General features: G+C 41.1%; 1 protein-coding gene across 1 annotated transcript in view; it reads right to left on the bottom strand.

Annotated features, from left to right (window-relative positions):
* The window catches only part of LOC119115651 (E3 ubiquitin-protein ligase SH3RF3-like), a 42074-nt gene that overhangs the window by 8577 nt on the left and 14856 nt on the right, over nucleotides 1–18641 (bottom strand). The window contains exons 2-6 of the mRNA XM_037240427.1: nucleotides 8228–8503; nucleotides 6431–6526; nucleotides 2164–2475; nucleotides 1476–1591; nucleotides 294–464 (exon numbers count right to left, since the gene is read on the bottom strand). Coding sequence (XP_037096322.1) covers nucleotides 294–464; nucleotides 1476–1591; nucleotides 2164–2475; nucleotides 6431–6526; nucleotides 8228–8503 — 971 coding nt within the window. The remainder of the gene's footprint in view (nucleotides 1–293; nucleotides 465–1475; nucleotides 1592–2163; nucleotides 2476–6430; nucleotides 6527–8227; nucleotides 8504–18641) is intronic.

Raw genomic sequence — 18641 nt, forward strand, 5'->3', positions numbered from 1 at the left:
ACAGTGCCGGGTAGTTGGCTTTGAATGCTAACAGCAGCGGTAATAACAATTTTATGATAATGATGATGATGCCGCTGGTAATGATTTATTCTCGGTGTGTGGGAGCAGAAAAAACAATACAGTGGATCCTCACAGATCCAACGTAATCTGCTCCAGGAAGTTGATCAACCAATATGGAACTCTGACATGTATAGCCGTCATTGGCAATTAATGGGTGAGAGAAAAAAACGAATCATAGAACCTTTAACACAAGACAAATTTAAGGTTATATTTTAACATTCTATATGACTGACCTGGACACGGGCGTGACGTAGTTTCCGGGAAAAACGCCAGACGCGGCAGTTCTCAGCGAGGTGCCTTTGAACCAGCCGTCTTGACATTTCTCCGTCACCCGGTACATCTCTCCCTTTCTAAGTTCCAGCTCGTCGGCCTTCTGGGGCTTGTAGGCGTACAGTGCAAGGTAGCTGAGAATTTGAGGTATTGGAAAATAATATGTAAAGAAAAAGGGCTGACAAACATGAACACCAAACATGAGACACACGATGTTTCTTGCCACGGGGGCACTGATTTCCCCCAAATAAATGCTTGCACCCACCAGGTAGCCCAGATAAATTTACTTTTTGGTATTTTCTTTTTATTGTGAGAATTCTGTCCCACATTTTCACCCGTGTACCTAACATAATGAATCTTTATCAACGTTTTTTTGAAGAATTTTTCGGGTTTGTTTAAAAAAAAAAGAGATACTTGCTATCAATAGAGATTGTACAAAATAAAAAAAAGAATCAAAGATGAGGCAAATATATTTCAAGAAAAGTATAACTAATCTGCATTATATATTTGTCACACTGTAAAAATGAGCTTCTGTTGTTGTTGTTGTTATTGTTGTTAATGATCGCAAACTAGAGTAAACCAGCTCTATATGCTGCCGCTAGGTTGCCATGGTAACAGACATGGGGATCGTATTCCGTCTTCCCATGGCAACAGGGATAGTTGCCAGGTCAAGATTGAAACGTCCACCCTCATCAGCAGTACCAAGTCACTCTAGACGTGTGTCTTGGTCCGTGTGAAACTTACAGACCCGGAAATATAGGGACAGGTGATGTCTTGTTTCACATTTGGGGAGAGATTTGTCTACACTGAAGGTCGGTCGGTGCTGCAAATTGGATAGCATAAAAAGTGACTTTTCATTTTCTTGATGTGTAGCAACTCTAAGGATAAAAGAAAACGTAATGTGATTGCCCGTGATGACGAAGGCTTATTTTGAAACGGTGCTTTTACAGCCAAGGTCAAAGCGTGTTATTGTATTTTTGTGTTTTCCCAGGATGCCTTTTAAAGTTGTTTTTGAAAGCTTTTCTCAGTGTCATTCTGGAAGCGGAGTAGTCGAAATAGTGGAACATGGCCAATATCTCTGGGCATAATGGAAGGTTTATTTTTAAGCTTGCAAGAAAATCAAAGTAAACAAAAGGAGGACTCACATGTTGAGAGGCAGCTGCACCTTTGCATGGGCCAAAAGTTCAGAGGTTATCGATGCCACTTTTGGCGGCACCAGTAGCCCTGCCGAGGAAGGAGAGGGACCTGGGGACGATGCGTCCTAGATGCATACACAAAGTGATAAACGTTTAGAAACTTTGAGGCATCAATGTAATATTCTCTGTGTCTGCAGCTTTCCAAAAACATTAGAAGCAACCTGAGGCAAACTGTAAGTAACTCTGGGCTAGAGCAATATAAAAAAAAAAAGTGGCAAATATTTTATTTAAATGGAAGTGTCAGAGTTTGTAATTGGGAAATATATCAGGGATGTTAAAAAGCTGGATTAGCTTTCAGGCAGTATCTCTCTTCCCATACTGGTGAAGATGGAAATTGCATCTGTGTAGTGTGCATTATATTGTAGCAGCCCGTTTGTCATTTACAAGTTATGGGCGCATAAAACACAGTCTTATTCATAGACAGTAAAAATGAGAATAGTCAGGATATATTTTCGTCAAAAAGACAGTTACAACTAATTAAACTCAAAACTTTACATCAACATTGGAGTATTCACTTTTAATAAAAGCTTCCATTAAGGACTAATAATTTTTTAATTGAGATGAGATTGTCATTATTTCATTATTTATTGATTTTTTTTTATTTTTTATTTTACGTGATGTGTTTATGCATGTGAACCTGGATGCGTGCTGCGGCCCTGGGGTCCGAGGAGCTGATGAGGATCGGGTGGGAGATCTCCATGCTGTGTCTGTTATTGAGTTGGGCGGCTCGCTGGGTGACGGAGAGAGCCGAGAACGAATGCCTCTTCTTTGCATTCTTCTTCCCTTCGCCTCTCCGATGTCCCGGGCCGTTTCCGTTGGAGGGCGAGGTGCTAGGGGAGGGGCCGAGAGAGCAGGGACCCAACGGGGACGGCTCGGAACTGGGACCCGGCACGCTGGTCGTTGTCGTGGGCTTGTCGATTTCCATCAGCTGCTTTGCCGTTTCGTTTAACTGGAGGTGGAGAGGGGAGGAAGTGAAGAAAACAAGTCTGATTTAATGCCTCCATTGAATTTTGCCATTATTGATATCAATTAGCTTGTTAACGCCACAGTCAAGAAGGGCTCTGGTCTGGTAGGAGGGCTCAGCCTTAATATCGACAAAACAGACTGTAATTCAAAAAAATAAATAAATAAAGGAAAAACTTTGTGACAGTTTAAAATAAAGGACTTATTGATATTTCTGGGCTTGGCCTTTTAAAAAAAAAAAACAATAACAATTTTCATCAACCTCAACGATGAGCCGATTGGAGCATGCTGGCTTTACTCGTGGCTGACGAGGTGAAAACGAATAAACACTTTTTGTTTCAAGCATTGGAAGTTGCTCAAATCGACACTCAAGTCACAAGCAGGTGCATTAAAAGGTCCCCATTTAATTAATGAAGACGTACGTAAGTAAAGTAGGTTCTTGTTAAGCGCCTGAATCGCTTTAGAGGACATTCAATTAATCGACTTGCATTAAATTCCAGGAGGTGAACTAAACACAAGCACACACTTAGGAGTAAACTAAAAACACTAAGAGACAACATCAGCTTTTGCCCTCTGACAAACTTCACTTATCATGGCGCAGCCTCTTCTCAGACTCCACAAACACTCCCTGGAGGAAAAAGTTATTTCAAGAGCCACGGGCCAAAAGAAAAGGTGGATACGCGTACAAGAACAAGCTATATAGGCCCCATTTCCATATTAATAAATATGCTAATCAAGCCGAATCATGCTAATGAGCATGATGGATTGAAGCTGCGATTCTCTTGGGATAGACGAGAGAACAGGGGACACACACTCCCCAGACACGGAAGGTCAGTGACACAACACACACTCGCTCGCTCAGAACTTATCAAGACTAATCAAGTCATTTTTAGCGACTATATGCAGACACACACTCGCCTGGCACGGCAACAGTGCGATAAAGGTGCGGAGCGAGAACGGGGGAAAGTTATGATAGAAACAATTCTTTACTTGGCTGAATTAAAAAAAAAGAAAAATCCAAGGTTAGCTACCATATTTTGAGATAATGCTTATTTTCGGAGGGTGAATCATACCAGGGGTCAACCTTATCTGCACTGAGAATAGCCCGACTGCATAAACAATTTCCCCAAAAATCCTGTTTTGTGTACTTCTCTTGATCCGATCACTTGTTTTCCCTGTATCCATCTTCCAGCTGTTCTTATTCATTTTGACACCAGCTAGATAATGGCCGACCCCGGAAATATGCTTGAATCCCCCCAGGTGCCACACTAGATAATTGACTTTTTGGGTATTTTCCGATTTTTCCGGCAATTCTTTATCACTTTTTCACCCATCCCCTGAAGGAAGAATTTACAGAGTCTTCATTAGCGTTTTCTGAAGAATATCTGGGGTTTGTAAAAGTTTTTTTTAATAATATTCTATATATATATAATGGATGGATGGATGGATGGATATATATACCGTATTTTCCGGATTATTGCCACCTGCAGCGGCAACCGCATAGTGAAGTTTGCTGACGACACGACTCTGGTGGGTCTCATCACCAAGGGAGACGAGACTCAATACAGGCTGGAGGTTGACCTTCTGACCGCGTGGTGCAGGGACAACAACCTCCTGCTGAACGTCGACAAGACCAAGGAGATTGTCGTTGACTTCCGGAAGGGTCACGCCCAACACCTGCCGCTGACCATCGACGGTGCTGTGGTGGAGAGAGTGAGCAGCGCCAGGTTCCTGGGGGTGCACATCAGTGAGGATCTCTCCTGGTCCACCAACACCGCGTCGCTGGCGAAGAAGGCCCAGCGCCGCCTGTACTTCCTTCGGAAACTCAGGCGAGCGGGGACTCCTCCGGCCGTCATGACTACTTTTTACCGCGGCACCATTGAGAGCGTCCTCTCCAGCTGTATTGCTGTCTGGGGTGGCAGCTGCACTGACCAAGACTTGAAGGCCCTGCAGCGCATTGTGAAAACGGCTAGTAAGACTATTGGTGCTTCTCTCCCCTCCTTGAAGGACATTTACACCTCCCATCTCACTCGCAAGGCGACCAAGATTGTGAGTGATGTGAGTCACCCCGCTCACTCTTTGTTTGAACTTCTGCCCTCTGGGAGGCGGTACAGGAGCCTGCGCTCCCGCACCACCAGACTTTCCAACAGCTTCGTACTCCAGGCTGTTAGGATCCTGAACTCGCTCCCCCTTTCAGCGTAGCGTCCTGTTCTTGCTGTATGCTCACTGGCTCGGTTTTGCCCCTCATATTCAATGGGTTATTGGTCTGTTTTTATTCATCGCTCATTTTATTTTATTTATTATTTATTATTTATGGTTTGTGCCTTCTTGTTTTTGTTTTGTGTCGCCTACTTGTATGTCTCGTCACCGTGGGATGGAGGAAACGGAATTTCGGTTTCTTTGTGTGTCTTGACATATGAAGGGATTGACAATAAAGCTGACTTTGACTTTGACTTTGATAAATCGGAACAAAGTAGAAAAAAACATGTATAAATCGCACCAGAGTATAAGTCGCATTTTGGGAGGAAATTTATTTGATAAAATCCAACACCAGGAACAGACATGTCATCTTGAAAGGAAATAAAAAAAAAAAATTGAATCGGCAACAACAGGCTGAACAGTACAATATGCTAACGTTAAATAAACATACAAACAAGGAACTGAGAAGTGAGTCCCCCAGCCCAAGAAAAAATGTCTTGCTCCGCCAGTGCCTTGTGTCTCATCATAAGTATTTGTATTTGCATTGTATTTAATTCAGACTGCGCCTGAGTTCTCTCAAAATGATTGGCAGCCAATTCTATTCTATTATCTTCTTTTATGTTCTGCAGTGACTGAATCCATTCCGTTCACATCCATCACCAATTCCGAGCAGACTCAAAGCAGCGCAACAAAGTCGAGGAACAGAAAAATGAACCATTGCTCTCCGCTTAGCACCACTCACAGCTTGTACTCTTACACAGCCAGAAAATGGGAAATCGTTTCAAAGTCCTCACACCCTCAAGCCACTTTTTACATCTGCTCCTCTTAAGCCGGTGCTACCAAATCCTGCGTAGAAAATGTAAAAAAAACACAGTAGCGTTTATTGCCTGCCGTGAAAAATACAAACCATTATCTCCGGATATGCGGCATCTAGTCTTTTAGAAACGGTTTCACGTTTACAAATCCCGTACCACGCAATACCCTGAAAACATGATTGCAATCTCCCAAAAAGCAATAAACACCTAATAAAATTATATAAGATGATAAGATGACATTACTTAAATTCCATAATGGGTTAAACTATTTGGGAAGCTATTTGAGAAATGCCTCCCCCCTTCCCCCCTCTACATCGTCCTGAAAAGACCGAGGCTCCATAATGGCGCTTTTGTCCAGACATCCTTTTTTCCAACCCAACCTTATCACCCCATTTTGGAGATAATGCTTCTAAAATGTAATCATCTTTACATTCGGACGATATTGACCATCCTGTCAAATGATTTGGAAATATATCAGATTATTCGCGCACACAAACAGCAGCTGAAGTCCAGCTGGGTCTTATTCATTATTGTAGTCGCACACACACACATGCATGTGTGTGTGTGTGTGTGCCCTTGACATGTCTTGGTGCCCCTGCTGTTTGGGAGTGATGGAGAGGTCTGAATTATTGATGTATCTCTACTTAAAATGAAGCCTTTGGATTGATGGATATCTGACTCCTGTGTGGGCCATGTCAGAAATAGTTTCACTGCGGCTATGTTTTTATAAGACAAACAAGCCGATAAAGTCTCAAGTTGGTATTCATGTGGTGCTTTGTCTTTTTTTTTTTTTTTAGAAATCGTCAGCTCGGGTGATTTTCCCAAAAATAATGGTCTTCCCCGCGAGGTGCAGCTATTGCTTCTGCTCCAAGATTGCTGTTTTTGTGATGCCAAGTGATTGTTTGTGTGCGATGTCTGGAGGCTTACCTCAACGTAGAGGATGGGGAAGATACCAATCTTGTCGCCCAGCATGCCTTCTGCCCAGTTTTCATCCACCCTCCTGATTACCGTCAGGACTTCATCCTGAAGAGATGACGCACAAAATACAAAGAGAATTTCATTTAACATGAAATTATTTTATATATGGAACAGATCGACCTCATATCTCAAAAGCAGTGATAGCATTTCGTGAGAAATTACATGTAATCTTCCCGAAATAGCCATGATGAAATTATATTCATAACAAAACGAACAATGTGACTATCTCCAACCGTGTAGTTTTGACATCATCCTACAAAGAGCATTGCAAACCGCCTCGTACTTACTACGTCGAATAAGTACATGCTTGTTTTACATGGCTATAGACTGGAGCCTTGTATGGCTTATGCTACACTTTGAGTTTGGTTTAAGATGGTATTTTTAGAAACATGAGGGTAACCACCCGAAGACAAAGCTGTATTTTGGGGTGCGTATAAAGGAATGTTTTTATTCTACCGTGACCATAGCAGAGCGAACTGCTTAAGTCGACCGTGTCCAAACGACTCAGTGCTTTAATGAAGAAAATAACCGTCAAGTCTGGGAAGGTTGGTGTAAACTTTATCAACAGTCCTTGTATTTATTGATTTATTTATTTTTTTAATAATTTTAAATCCATCTAGCTATTATTTATTTATTCATTTATTCGTAACTTGTCCTCTGTGCAGTAATATCGTATAAAAGCGACACGATGACGTCTTCCACTTGACACAAAAACGCTTTTCACGCGTGCGTTTTTCTGTCATCATGTGAATATGCGGGTCTCGGCGAGACCATTAGGGCGGCAGCGATAATGTAATTCTGCTAAATGACTTGGTATTAGTCATAGTGAGTAATTACCCTTCCCACTGAGAAAACAATCACACACACACTGGTTTTGCATGACAACACACGGCAGGGAAGTGCGTATACGGCGCAGTGTCGTGTTCTATTGTCAACCTGTTGATTCACTTAGTCCTTAAATTAAAAACAAAACAATGTGCATTTCGTCAGGATGATATCTTGAGACTGTACAGCACCTGCTGTGATTTGTGCCGAGAAAGAAAATGATAAACTTTGAGCGACAGAACAAAGCCGTGTTTCGAGAAAGTATAATTTCGTAAAATCACACCAAATTGAACATTTCATTTCATTTGAATCAGAGAGTTTTGTTGGAAATATAAAAAATAATTAATCTTGCCTTCAAGTCTGCTAGCTTAACGCTAACATATTCCAAAGGTGTTCCGCAATCATGTATTTTAAAAGAGAAGCTGTTATCTTCGTTCCCACCCACAACGTTAATTACCAGCTTCGTTTTGATCACAATGACCTTATATCCAAAGAGATGAGGCTTGCGGATCAAAGTGTCCCTGAAACGAGCTGTCTCTAATTCTGGATGAAAGTGTCTTGTTGAAGAAACCGTCTCGTGTTTCTTTAATGTGTACCTCAGAACATAATAGCGACGAGCAACTGACCCGCCGCTGAGATCATTGTCAGGAAGAGAACACGACAGATGGAATCCCAGTCGGAACGTGGCCGAGACTATTCAGATTGTTTTCTTGAGAGATTTCTTTGGGGTTTCTGCAGAGTGGAGCCATCCTAGCCCGGCCCCCAATTTAGCAGTTTTTGGTTCAATCCCTAATAAGATACTGTAGTTTCCGACCCAAATGACCCTAACCTCAGAGAAAAATTTATGCAAGCTATTTCAACACAAATTCTTTCTACATACAAGAACTTTACAGTCTATGAATGAGTGTTGGCGTGTGTCACCTTGCTGAATGCCAGGCAGTCTTTATCTTGGTCTTTGTTTTTGACCTCAAAGTCGTAAAGCGCTTTGCCCTGAGGCGGAGTCTGGCTTAGGGGCCGCAGCAACTGGATGTAACTCGCGGGCAAGAAGCCGTGGCAACCGTTCAACTCCCCGTGGTACCAGTTGTCATCCACTTTGCGTCGTAGGATGATGATGTCACCCTTGGAGAACTGGAGATCACCTGGCTCCTTGCCTTCGTAAGAGTAGAGAGCTTTCCCGCAAGGCAACGCTGGGATGTTCTGAAAGAGATCGGAAGACGATCGATTGACTCAAAAAAATCTCTCGAATGTGAGGATATATTATAAATATTTTATCAATCATCAGAATCTGAAAGATGTTTCATTTTGAGAATTAGATGACACTTCAAGAGGAACAAGCCCAATAATGAGAAAGAAGAAGAATGCAACTTCCAATAAAATGTATTTAAAAGACAGTCTTGGCAGTCCTACTAAAGTTATGTGGTTTTTTTTTCTGGGTTTGTTAGTTGACTCGAAAGTACCAAACCCGCACTGCATAATATGCTGTGACGGGCTCGTAAACGAGCCAAAGAAGGCATCAAACATCTTCTGGCGCATGGGGCCCATGCAGCTGCCACTAAAATACAAGGTTGAAGAATTTTTGTGAAGAAAAAAGGATTGCCCCAAATGGGACCGGCTCTTTGAAGACCAACATGCTCAGTTGCAACAGATACGTTAGCGTAATAGTGTGTTCGGAAAATGACTTCATCGTCAAAATTTTCACTTTAATCGAGAATTAGCCAAAGTTGTGTTTCGGGCTCTGAAGGAAAATGTATTTGTCCGCTTAACTTGTTGCTTTCAGTCAACAGGATGTTATGACATGCCATTTACGTTGTGACACACATAAGACAAAATAGCCTAAAGTGAATCCTCAAAATATCTGAGGAGGATTAAAAGCAATACTGTCTTGCCTCAGTGTCACAGAGTCGAAATGATTCCAAATAATCCTGAGGTTCCAATTTCTAGTGAACTGTTGTTTCATTCCGTTTTCCCATTTAAGGAGGTGAAAATGTTCCTTTGTGCAAAGACTGGAACAAATCTCTTTCAGCTGAATTTGATAGTTTGTTTCCATTGTTCTGTTTTCATTTTTAAAAATGACGGTACTCCATATAAAAAAGGCAGATTGTTATGCTGCGGAACAGTACACAACATGGGGAAAAAATACATGGCAACTCTAAATAAATAAAAACTGGGGTGTAATAATGAATACTCAGTTTGATATTGAATATTAATCATATTAAACTAATACAAGGGTTTTTAACCCTGTTTCTTAAGCCCTGCAAGCCCTGTCACACCAGATTAGCCAATCAGCATGATCTGCAGGAGCTGGCTAACCAAACAAACCTGATCATTTGAATCAGGTGTATAGCAGCAGGTAGAAAACATGGAGGACAGTGACCCCTTGGGAAATACAAAATCAGTATTGGTGCATCCCAAAAGACAAAAATTCAAACGGGCTTTATGATTCAGATGACTCAAGTGGGCAGCGACGGGCAAACAATAATTGTCACATGGAGAATTGCGATAGTCATGCAAACTGATTCTCTCCGGATGTCACTTAGAAGCAAACAACCAGGGGCTCTCCCACCACTATGTCTGAGATCAGATCCTTGGTGATGCAATCTTAGGAAAAATACAGTCAGTCACCAATACTGCCATGACAGCTACTGCCAAAAGTAAAATATTCATTAAAACATGCAAATGAATCAAATCAAGTGTTGAGCAGCACAGATGGAAACGGCTGGAGTTTTGCATGTAGCTTAATTTTATATTCAGCATCAAAGGTTTATCAGATACACGTCTATGACTGTATTCCGCATACGTGAGTAGTATATCCTCCATTATTTTTACTGGTCAGAATATTCCACCCCACCCCCAACACACATCAGAGCTTCTTGGAGAACGTAAATCCACTAACCCCTGTGGTGCAGTAATTATTGTTTGTGGATTTCTGTAATGGCCAGACGGTATGTATGGTTGTGTGTGTGCGTACGTGTGTGTGTGTGTGTGTGTGTGTGTGTGTGTTGGACATAAATGCAAACACATTGACCACTGCTGAGGTCTCCATCTGCTCAGCTCTTTCAATCTGAGCCTGCCTAGTTTTACAGATTGACTTTTTGGTTGACATCAAACGATGCAATCCATGTTTGACTTGGAAGTTTCCAACCCTGCAACAAAACTGACAAAGCTCGTAGTAACACCTCATCACCTCGTTGGTCGTTTTAGTTTCTGCTTTAGGTTACATTCATCAGTGAATTGTTTCCGTTCTGTTTTCCGTTGCTTCGACATGAAACGTCCAATTAGCGTCTAGAACACAACCAAACATTTACATGACGACGATTAACAACAACAATCACGCGCTAAGCTTTTGTTCATCTATTTACGAGGGTTTGATAAATGAGTTAATCATTTATTTATAAATGGCAAGTAGAAAGGAGTGGAAATCAATGGAAGAAAATTGATGCAGTGTGAACAGGAGTTTGTGGCTTTATTGTTTGACGGGCACGATGCCACCGAGACCAATAAGAGAACATTTGCTGAGAGGCGCCACTTCACAGCCTCTTGACCCGCTGAGATCCATTTGTTTCTCTGTTTATCTCCAAGTGTACAGCGGCTGACACAAAAATGACTCAAACATGAGAAGAAGACACGAGCAACTGTTGTATTGACACAGAGCGTTGGATGCCAGGAGGGACATTACGCAATAGTTGTTCCTTTCATTTTACATTCATGGTCTCGTCCGGATCTAATTGCTAGCAAACGTTCATGTTTTCGTCATACCGGAACTGGCAAGTGTAATAACACAAACACCGTTAAGCGGATTTTCTTGCAATGGTCAAACTTTTTTTTTTATCCTCAAGTGGTTGCACGGCGATCGCAAGTGTTTTGAGAACCGGTTTTGTGAACCGGTGTGAACCGGTGTGAACCGGAGTGAACCGATGTGAACCGGAGTGAACTGATATGAACCGGAGTGAACCGGTGTGAACCAGTGTGAACCGCGCATAATAGCGCTAATTAAATTAAGTGAACGAACACATGGTACAATTGGAATAAAGGTTTTGACATACAATGCTTCACAAAGATAATGCATATATTATGTAAAATGAACAAAAATAGACCTCTTCATTGATAATTGCCTAATGAACCGGCGCGCTAAAAATTATGCTACTTAGATTTTCCACCATCATAGGCAATCAAGCTGATATTTTTAACACGAGTAAATGGGACAGTGTGTTCCACCATGGTTCTACCCCAGTCCATTTTTCTCTGACATTTTTATAATGTAATACAGAGTTTTACTCAGCGGAAACTATAATTCTGCTTGGCTACCTCAGCAAAGTCACTGAGGTGAATTCTAAATCAAAACCCCAAGCCGTGATAAGAGAAGGAATAAAAAAATGAGGTGTCATGAGTTACCGTTTTTTTAATGCATGTGCGTAAAACAGAAAAAGCTTGCCTCAAACATCCATTTGTTTCAATTTCCAATTATATAACTGATTGCACTTTAAAAGGTCAAAGGTCACAGGATATAACGAGCTTAGCATTCTACCAACCTGCGAGGTCTCAAATTAAATTTAATGCTTGATCTCAAAATTCATGTGGCTCACTCAATTTAGGAGGTTTCACTTCAAAGGAAACATTTGCATTCCGTTTATAGGAAATGTCACAGGGTTCCGGATAAGGTGAGCGTTCTGAGAAATAAGGAATTAAATAGGGACTAAATCGTATCGTTTGGAACGCACCTTCTCGTCTGGATTCACTCATCTGTCCGCCGTAAGGCTCGCCAACACTAACATTCCCATGACGAGCCGGTCCGGAGCACGCATGTGTGTGAAAAGATACTCGTCGGGACAGGATGTTCCTCTCCATTTTTATAAAGGCAAACCATTTTGTGTGTCTCTGTCTATCGACTTCTGGTAACAACACACATACCTGCACTTTGAACTGTGATTACTTTTCTCTCTTGTTTCTTGCTCATGTGTCCTTGGAGGGGCATTGGGCCTCGACAACTTTTCTCGACTCCGTGAGTGTGCGGTAATAGCGTAGTAAATCTGCTTCGGTTTTTTTACCGCGCTATCACATTGTGCCGTTTTATTGGAGCGGATATTCGATCTCAAAATTATTATATGTGTGTTTAAATAAATGTGAGGAAGAGGAAGACAGGAATACAGTGAAACGGTAAGATAAACTACCGTGTTTTTCCATGCATAATGCGCAAAATTTAACTAATTTATTGTCCTAAAATCTGGGGTGCGCATTATGCATGGGTACAACAATTTTTGAAGAAAATCTCCCTCGAAATAAAACTTGAAATCACACCTTTCTTCTTGTTTGTTGTCAATCGCGCATCGCATTCAGCCATCCTGCCCAACACACTTAGTCAGTAAAATTCATAATTGACGATGGTGCAATCCTTGATGGTGTGTTATTGTCAAATATTGTTTGTTTTTTCATCTCCATCGCAGACCGGATATCATATGGAGGCCGCCATGACAGTATGCGCAGAACGGATGCGCAAGACACATCAGCTATATAAAGAGCGAGAGTTCAGTTCTCTACCTATTAGTTTCAATTCACAGTTTAATTAGCAGTTTCAATCAGCAAATAACAAAATGCGTATTACAGGTAATATTTTATTTCACAACACTTTGCCTTGTTCCTTTCTTCTCTGCTGTTCACTTCAAACACGCTCCATAGGAACACAATGCTCTCGTATCAGACGCTTGCTCGATCACCTGCTCGTTTGCTGTCACAATGTACCCTACACAAAGCCGAAACATTTCTTCGCTATCGAGTTTGCTAGCGCATGCGCAGTGATACTGACCGGCAGAATAACATCCGGTTGTTCCCGATGATGATCTTTTTTCTGAAATAATTTTACGTTTACGGACTTACTAAGTAAGAGTCAAAATTCGGGTGCGTATTATACATGGGTACAGGCTTTTTTCCAGCATCGACATGCCATTTTTAGGGTGCGTATTATGCACGGGGGCGCATTTTGCATGGAAAAACACGGTAATACAAGCACGAGGCATTTGATTAAAACCCTGAGTTGTGAATGAAAAGTTAACATAAATCAACAGATCAGCTGGTACACGCAATTACAGTCAAGTACATCGCAGATGCAAACACAAGCGGGGATGTCTGGCAGCCACTCAGGGCACTATTGATTCACTTTCCATCTATAATTCAACATACAACATACACCTCTGTTTAAGCGGCGGCACACAAACGCAAGCAGCAAGACAAAAAAAAAAATAACCGTGATGTAAAAATTATCCACTCAAATCAAACTGTCAAGACTGCTTTAAATGCAAAAGCTGGACGCGATTCTCTTCATTTGACGTTGACTTTGACACTCCCTAGCACAAAGTGAGACAAATAAGACACAGCTCCAAAAGCTTTAATGCATATTCATCAGAATCATTACCGTGTCGAGTCGAGGGGTGGCTGTGTGAAAAAAAGAAAAAAAAAAGTACAAACAGATGCACAGAGAAGCTGAGCTTGTTAGAAATGCAAGCTGTTGAGTTGGAGCAGCAGGCGATGGTCGTCCTATTGCTGATTGAGGAGAAGCAGTCAAGCAAGTGAAGAAAAAGATGGCCAACATCCGGGTGGGGATGACTAAAATCGTCAACGGTTATTAAAAGAAAAGACCCTCATTATCCTAAAAAGATAATCCAATATGTTATTGCGTTGTTGGATTGGGAGGCTATTACATCATTAAAAACCTCCTGTAGCTTTTTTAAATGATGAAATATACATAGAAAATGTGACATGCATCCCCTGATGATTATCTTGATGCTTTCATTCATCCATCAGTCGCATTGCAATGATTTGATATGTTGTAAAAAACATCCTGAACATTATTTTGCGTGTCAGCCAGTCAAAAATATCGACTCCACAGAAACAGGTCCATGCTTCTGAAAAATTGCAGATATAGAGCTCAATAAGAAATTATGTCATTTTTGTGCCTGGATGTGAAACATATCCCCAGGCCAAATGGGGATTGACTGTATTTTTAAAAAATGTGCTTTGGAAGCTTTCTGATAAATGATCTTAGTCGATAGCAATTTTTGGCATGAGTCGTTTGTGCCTGAAACAGCTGCAACTTTTTTTTTTTTTTTTTAATTGCTGTGTGAAATGGTTTCTCTATTGTGTAATGGCATGACCTTTCTGGAAAAATATGCATTTGCAAATGCAAATAACGAGAGGCAAACGAGTACGCCGCAGTAGATGGACGGTAATCTTGTTTAAAATTCCTTTCCCCACTCACATCCCCCACAACATATGACAATGTCAAACATTGGCATTTGTATGAGGAATTTGCATTTTGTGCGTGTTCTTCCCTCTGGACTTGCTTTTTTAATTCACAGTTTGTTTCCTCAATTCTAATTATTATTTTAGTTTATAATTTTCGCTACAGTCGTGTTTAAAAGGTAAAATGTCCACACCGACTGCATATGTGCGTGCATGCATGTGTGTGTTTGTGTGTTTGTTTTGTAGTACTTGCGAGGACCACCACTGTTTTCATTGCACAGAAAATGAATTTATTAGTTTCCACTCCATTTAAAAGAGACCCTTCCGCCTGCAGGGTGAAAGTTACACCCGGTGAGGCGGACACTGAGTCTCATCTCTTTTGGTTCTTTTCACTGGCTTTTCATTACAAAGCTGCTCTTTTCTGCGGCCTCCCACTGCGACTCAATTGACTGATTTCATTGTGATTATACTTGTGAAGTGACTCGGTTATTCACTTGCGATGACAATGGAGGGATAGGATATCAGCTCTAAAGTCATATCGTATTTAAAAGGAAGGCAAATACTTGCATGGGTGGGAGAGATAATCAAGGAGCAGGTGACGTTTGGATGGGTGACAGGTCGCCATCGATTTGTCCTTTGGTTTTTGGTCCCTCCCTTTCTCTCCAGCCTGTTGCCGTGACGACGCGGTGCCTTGAGTGACAGATGGTTGCTGAGGCGTGTCGACAGTTGTTAAGAGTACTTAATGTGTCAGTCACAGTAACAGACAACTAAAAAGCTTAAAGGATACAATCATGGCCCCAACAACTTGCTAATATTCACTCAAGATTCCGAGTGAGAATTGTGAGGGGGAAAAAAGTAAAATTTTGTTGTTATGATAAAGAATGTCAGAGATCTTAGTTTTGGCCAAACTAAATTTAAAGAAGTGGTTGTGACGTAAATATTGATAAAGCTGAAGTTTGACATCTATCATATCTTGAATACCAAAATAAATTTGGACCAAATTACAAAAACAGATTGGAGAGTAAGAGGAGAAGAAGAAGCGCCCGCTGTCTGCCAACAAGCATTTCCAAAGTGTTATAAATGATCTCCGTCTGTGGCATTTTTCCAAACAACGTTAAAGGGGACAGAGTGACAGATAATAGATTGTGAAGTGTCAATCAATTCAAATTGAATTTTTGCTTATTTAATAGTCTGACAATTTGCCAGAGGTGGTTTAAGCACATAAGAGTTTAAGCCACAGATTGATAACCATCGGGGCAATGTGGAAAACTGCCCGTGTGCCTCGGAAACCAGGCTTCTTCCGTAATTGCAAACTTGTCAAGTATTGAGAAAATTCTAAAAACAGACCAGATAGATTTTCTAGTAGCTCTATTTCACTCAGAGGTCATCCAGGTGGCATCAACAAATCATTACCTTACAGACCTTGTGGGAGCTTAACATGACCCTGAACCATTGTGGACGCTAATGAAAGATGTTACGATACAAATTCTGACACTGCGGCGTGGACAAAAGTAGCTAGCACAGGACAATCGATCTTGCACATGGATCTAGGAGGACTGATGTCACAAGGAATAACAGGAACTTTCCCCTGGGGGCTACCTATTGACTATTTACTGCAAACGAGATTCTTCTAGCATGATGTCACACATTCGATATGTGGAGCATTGATGGCAAAGGTGATTGGATGGGAGCTGGTGGCCAATCAGGTGAAAGCGAGAGGACTGACGTCAACTGTTTGCACTTTGTATCTCCTCTCCAACACCTTCTCACTGCTCACATCTTCCGCCTGGCATTGTTCCCTCTCACCTAGGTTGTCACATCCGTCTGCTAGATCCATTTTTAATTCCGTCTCTGCTCTTCAATTTATTTTCGTAATGCTATGCCGAGTAATATACAGTTTAGAAAATATATTTTCTTTCATTGTTAAGTCGGGGTTTACTTTGTCAATAGTTCTGACTGGGCTCTTTGAGAAGAGTATCAAACAGTTGCAGATATGACTGCCAAGAGGAACCGTCATTTTTATTTACCAACCTTGGATTCCGCTGAATACAGATGGAGATAAAATGAAGACACCAAACAACCCGATGAATAATAATAAGCAATCAAAAAGTAATGAACCTGCTCATGGGTTGAGTTGCTTATAAGGATTAAAAGGTCACACGGGGGGAGAATAAATTTCCTCGCCAGTAAGCATTTGTCGAAATATAACTTTCGTCTTGGGACTGCTACATCAACCACGACATAGTAAGTATGACTTGTGAGAGGAAAGAACAGCTGAAAATGCATCCATTATTCATCATACAGCATCAAGAAAATCTGAACTTTTCAGGGAAATACGGAAATCGTATTCAGCAAAAGGGTAATTCATCAGTTTAGCTAAAAATTCCAACTTTCGGAATTGCTTTGTTGTGGATGAATGGACACAACAGCCTAAAGTTGAAAACAATGTATTGTTTTAAGAGTTTTAAGGCTTCACTCAAAATAGTGCATCGTCAACAACATGCTGAGGGCAACAATTACTAAAAAACGATCACGCTGGAGAGATGCGTCTTGCCCTTTTTGCTTTGGCAGTCATTACTGGCATGTAGTCAGCCTTTATTCGATAACTGTCACTTCCCTCCCCCAATCTTCCTTGTGGCACACGTAAATCGCTTTTTACGCTTTGGTCTTCTTCAGAGGCGGAACATTCTCCTCAAGATTGAAGGGGCGCAAATCGTGTGACATTAGTAATACTCAAAGCTGGCTTGGACTAATATTTTGTCATTACTCTCCAATGCATAAGTAAAATACAGCGAGACGAATGCAGCGAACATTTACGCGGTAAGCCCAGTGAATCTATTTTATGAAAGCTTGGGGCGTTTTCCTCGCTTCTGCAGTTAAAATCCAGGCACAAAATGTTAGTTTTTATAAGAATAGGTACAAATATTTATTTTGTGAAACATTTATGATAATGTACGATAATCACAATTTCCGGTCCTCGGTGTCCTCCATGTTTTCTACGTCTCCCTGCTGCAACACACACGAATCAAACGATCAGCCAATCAGCAAGGTTTGCAGAAGCTGGGTAACCAATCAAACCTGATAACTTAGACTTAGACTTAGACAAACTTTATTGTCATTTTGTAAACACTGGGTGCACACAAAACGAAATTACGTTGCATACGGCTTCCAACAATGTAGTGATATTGCGGCTGAATAAAAAGTGACATTCTATATAAAAATATGAAATAAGATAAGTATAAAGATAACTATCCTGATCGTTTAAATCAGGTGTGTTGCAGAAGGGAGACAGAAAACATGGAGGACCCCGCGGACCGGAATTGATAATCAGGATACTAACTGAAAAAATGAATAGCGTTTTGTCCTTGCGCTTGCTAATTAATTTACAGCCGATTAAACGGCTAAGAAAATGTGATAATTAATTCAGCCGACGGGAACACCTTATCTGGATGTAATTATTCTGCTGAGTAAGATGTAAAGAAATTCACACTTTACATTCATATTTTAAGGTAGTGCAACGATTTTGTTCATTTGAGTGACAGCTACAAATCAGTCATTTTCAGGCTGAATCTGACTGAAATTAACCACCACCTTAAAATATCAACGTGAATAGTGAAGACCGGAATCGGCGACTCTTGATATAGTATCATTTGAACATTGCTCAACCCCGAGTTGCTCCTTTCACTTAGTTGCTTTTAATGACTTGCTGTTTTGTTAATGTGTCAGACTTTGCTAGCGAGTAACCGTATCATCTCGTGTAGATTTAATGACGCCGTTAGTTCCCATTTGTACACACCTCGTCACCTGAGACCACCCACACATCTTAAACTGACATACACGCATACCTACAGAGCTTTGTACTGCTCCGTATGTATTTGAGATATATGAGAAGGCAAGTTGAGACGCTATTACAGCGCATATATCATAGTCTCGTCTCACACCCACCCACCCTGTTTGATCTGCAAAGATACCTCCCAAAAAAAAAGGTCCTGACCTTTGCAGGGGCTTATAAATCATTTATCATAAGACAACTCTGTGATTAGTCCATTCACCTTTAAAACAGGGTGGGGCCTGACATTAGATCTGTGTTGACGCCCCCGTC

The sequence above is a fragment of the Syngnathus acus genome, chromosome 21, assembly GCF_901709675.1.
Source record: "Syngnathus acus chromosome 21, fSynAcu1.2, whole genome shotgun sequence".
Taxonomy (NCBI): domain Eukaryota; kingdom Metazoa; phylum Chordata; class Actinopteri; order Syngnathiformes; family Syngnathidae; genus Syngnathus; species Syngnathus acus.